The 2,630-nt window shown below is 47.5% G+C and overlaps 1 protein-coding gene across 1 annotated transcript; it reads left to right on the top strand.

Annotated features, from left to right (window-relative positions):
- Positions 1 to 238: 238 nt before the first annotated feature.
- On the top strand, positions 239 to 505 carry LOC113604557 (ATP synthase subunit f, mitochondrial-like). Its single transcript, XM_053199938.1, has one exon. The coding sequence runs from the start codon at positions 239 to 241 to the stop codon at positions 503 to 505; it is 267 nt and encodes an 88-aa protein (XP_053055913.1).
- The last annotated feature ends 2,125 nt before the right edge of the window (positions 506 to 2,630 follow it).

Consider the following 2,630-nt stretch of genomic DNA (forward strand, 5'->3'; position numbering starts at 1 on the left):
TTGGTTTCATGACCCACCAGCAAATCATGAACTACAGTTTGTACAATATACTAAAACGATTTCTGCAGTCTGTCCAAATTGCCTTCCGCTCCTGTCCCTCTGAGATTTCTTATATGCATTTCTGGCGAGATTTCCTTTCTCTTCCCTAGTCAACCCTTCTTCTGCGAATTCAGTTGTTTTCAACCTTGGCTGCAGATTAGAATCACACAGCGTGCCTTAAAAATATACAGACTCCAAGATGGCGTCGTCCATACCAGTGAAGGAGGAGAAGCTCGTGGATGTGAGGCTAGGACAGCTGTCAAGCTGGATAATGACACAAGATTTCACCCCTAAAGGCATTCCTGGAGCATTTCAAAGAGGTTACTACCAGTATTACAACAAGTGTGTCTATGTGAAGACAGGAGGCGTCGCTGGGATTTCTATGGTTCTGGCAGCATATATGCTTTTCAACTACTGCTGTTGTTACAGAGAACTCAGACAGGAGCAGCTATGCAAGCACCACTGAAGAGGGCCCAGTGTGGAGGCACATTCGGCATTCCTGACCGTGAGCTTTTCCTGGCACCCTTGAATCCTTTCATATCCTGATTCAGAATTACCATCCAATAAAAGATGACTGGTTAAAAATACACACACACACACACACACGCACACACGCGCATGCACGCGCGCACACACACACACACACACACACACACACACAAATACCTGGACACCCTTTCACACCAGTCCCCCCAGATTCTGATTTAGTTATGTGGAGCCCTACCCACAGTGCTTAGCACACAGAAGTAAGTATTTGCTGTATGAATCTGCAAGGAAGGCCCTATTATTGTCCCATTTTACAGCTACAAGTGGAAGAGGTGGGATTAGAACTCAGATCTGCCCAGTTCCAGAGGCAGAGCCTCCTAACCAGTACAGGAACTCCCTGTCATAGCTCAATAGGCAAGAGACACAACTCACAGGTGTTGCCAGTCCTTAAGGATGAAGATCTAGGGGTCCCTGGGTGGCTCAGTTGGTTAAGTATCCAACTCCTGATTTTGGCTCAGGTCATGATCCCAGGGTCGTGGGATCCAGCCCTGCATCAGACTCCACGCTGGGCTGCTTAAGATTCTCTCTCCTTCTGCCCCTCCCCTGCTCGCATGTTCTCATGCTCTCTCTCTCTCTCTCAAAAAAAAAAAAAAAAAAAAAAAAAAAAGGATGAATGAAGATCTACAGAAAGCCATTAGGTATCATAGCAGGACTGTTTTGCTCCTGGCTCTTTTCTGGCCCTGGGTTCACACAGCATCCCTACAACAGACTTGGTCCCCAGTCTCTCATATTTCCACTCTGCTCTATTACTAAGGGTGTTCCAACACAGCTCCCATATTCCCCATGCCATCTGGACACTTCCAAAGGGATATTCTCTCAAATAATATGACTCATTCCAAACTCTTTCTTTCCCTTCTCTCACCACCAGCCTTACCACCCCATGCTTAATGCTTCTAATTATCTAAGTTCAAGATTTCCCAACCTCAACAGCTTTGACCAGTCCCTTCCTCCTGACTCCCCCAAACCATCATGTTGGGCACCCAGTCTCCTGTGTTGCCACTCCCCAGACTCCACCCCATGACCCCACCACTTCATCAGCCCACGGCAAGCTTCCTGACATTCATTGCCTCTTTCCTGTGGACCATAGCAGCGGTCTCCACACATCTTTCTGTTTCCAGATTCCCCTCACCTATCTGCCCCCACAAATAGGATGTCTGACCAAACCCCAACTTTGGCCAAGTCTCTTCACTCAGAATCCTCCAGAGAGCCCATACTAGCCCACAGTGGTAGATAAAACTCAAATGTCAGAGTCCACTGCTATGAAGCAGTAGGAAGGGGCCTTTCCAGCCACATTTCGCCATGGTTCTGCCACATGTGTCTGCATCCCCAACTAACAAGTCTGCTAGGCATGCCATTTCTCAGATATGCCTCCTATTCCCACCCTCACCCAGGCATCAGTATCACCCAAATGCAGGAAGAGGACTCAGGAGGGAATAACATGACCAGGAGGACCAGCCCAAAAAGCCAAATGTTCCAGACATTACTCAATTCCCTCCATGTTAAAACCATGGCAACCAATCACAGCTCAGGTTCATTTACGAACGAATGGCAGGACCATGGGGTTATGGAAGTCTGGTAATATTAACTGTGAAAAAAGGTGGGGACAGACAAGGTTTCTAACAGGACCATGGGGGAAGTGGGTACAGGAAAGGCAGCACAAAATTAGGGCAGCGAGGAAGGCTGTCAGCCTAGAAATGACACCAGGTAATGGGGGTTTGATGGGATATAGGGGAAAGGAATACTGGTCCTTTCCCCTCAAATGAGATACATTTTCATAAAAGGAGGATGTTTTTCCAGGATGTCAGTCTGCTTTAGAGTAGATAAACTTTAGAAATCTTCAGGGAAACATTGTTGAGAAATACGTTCCCCTGAGCAGAGCTTTCTTTACTCCCAAACTCAGAGAAGGTTGGGACCTTTCACACATAAGGAATCAATCCCTAGATGCCCATCCCATGACCAAACCTCTTCAATCGAGTGCTCAAGGGTCCCCAAGTCAAATCCTCCCTACCTTGCACCCTGTCTCTATCTCAGGCCCGGTGCTCCCT

This window comes from Acinonyx jubatus, chromosome A1 (genome assembly GCF_027475565.1).
Source record: "Acinonyx jubatus isolate Ajub_Pintada_27869175 chromosome A1, VMU_Ajub_asm_v1.0, whole genome shotgun sequence".
NCBI classification, from domain to species: Eukaryota; Metazoa; Chordata; class Mammalia; order Carnivora; family Felidae; genus Acinonyx; species Acinonyx jubatus.

What these genes read in the sequence shown, in the direction of transcription:
- LOC113604557 (XM_053199938.1), top strand. Translation starts at nt 239, where the DNA reads ATGGCGTCGTCCATACCAGTGAAGGAGGAGAAGCTCGTGGATGTGAGG.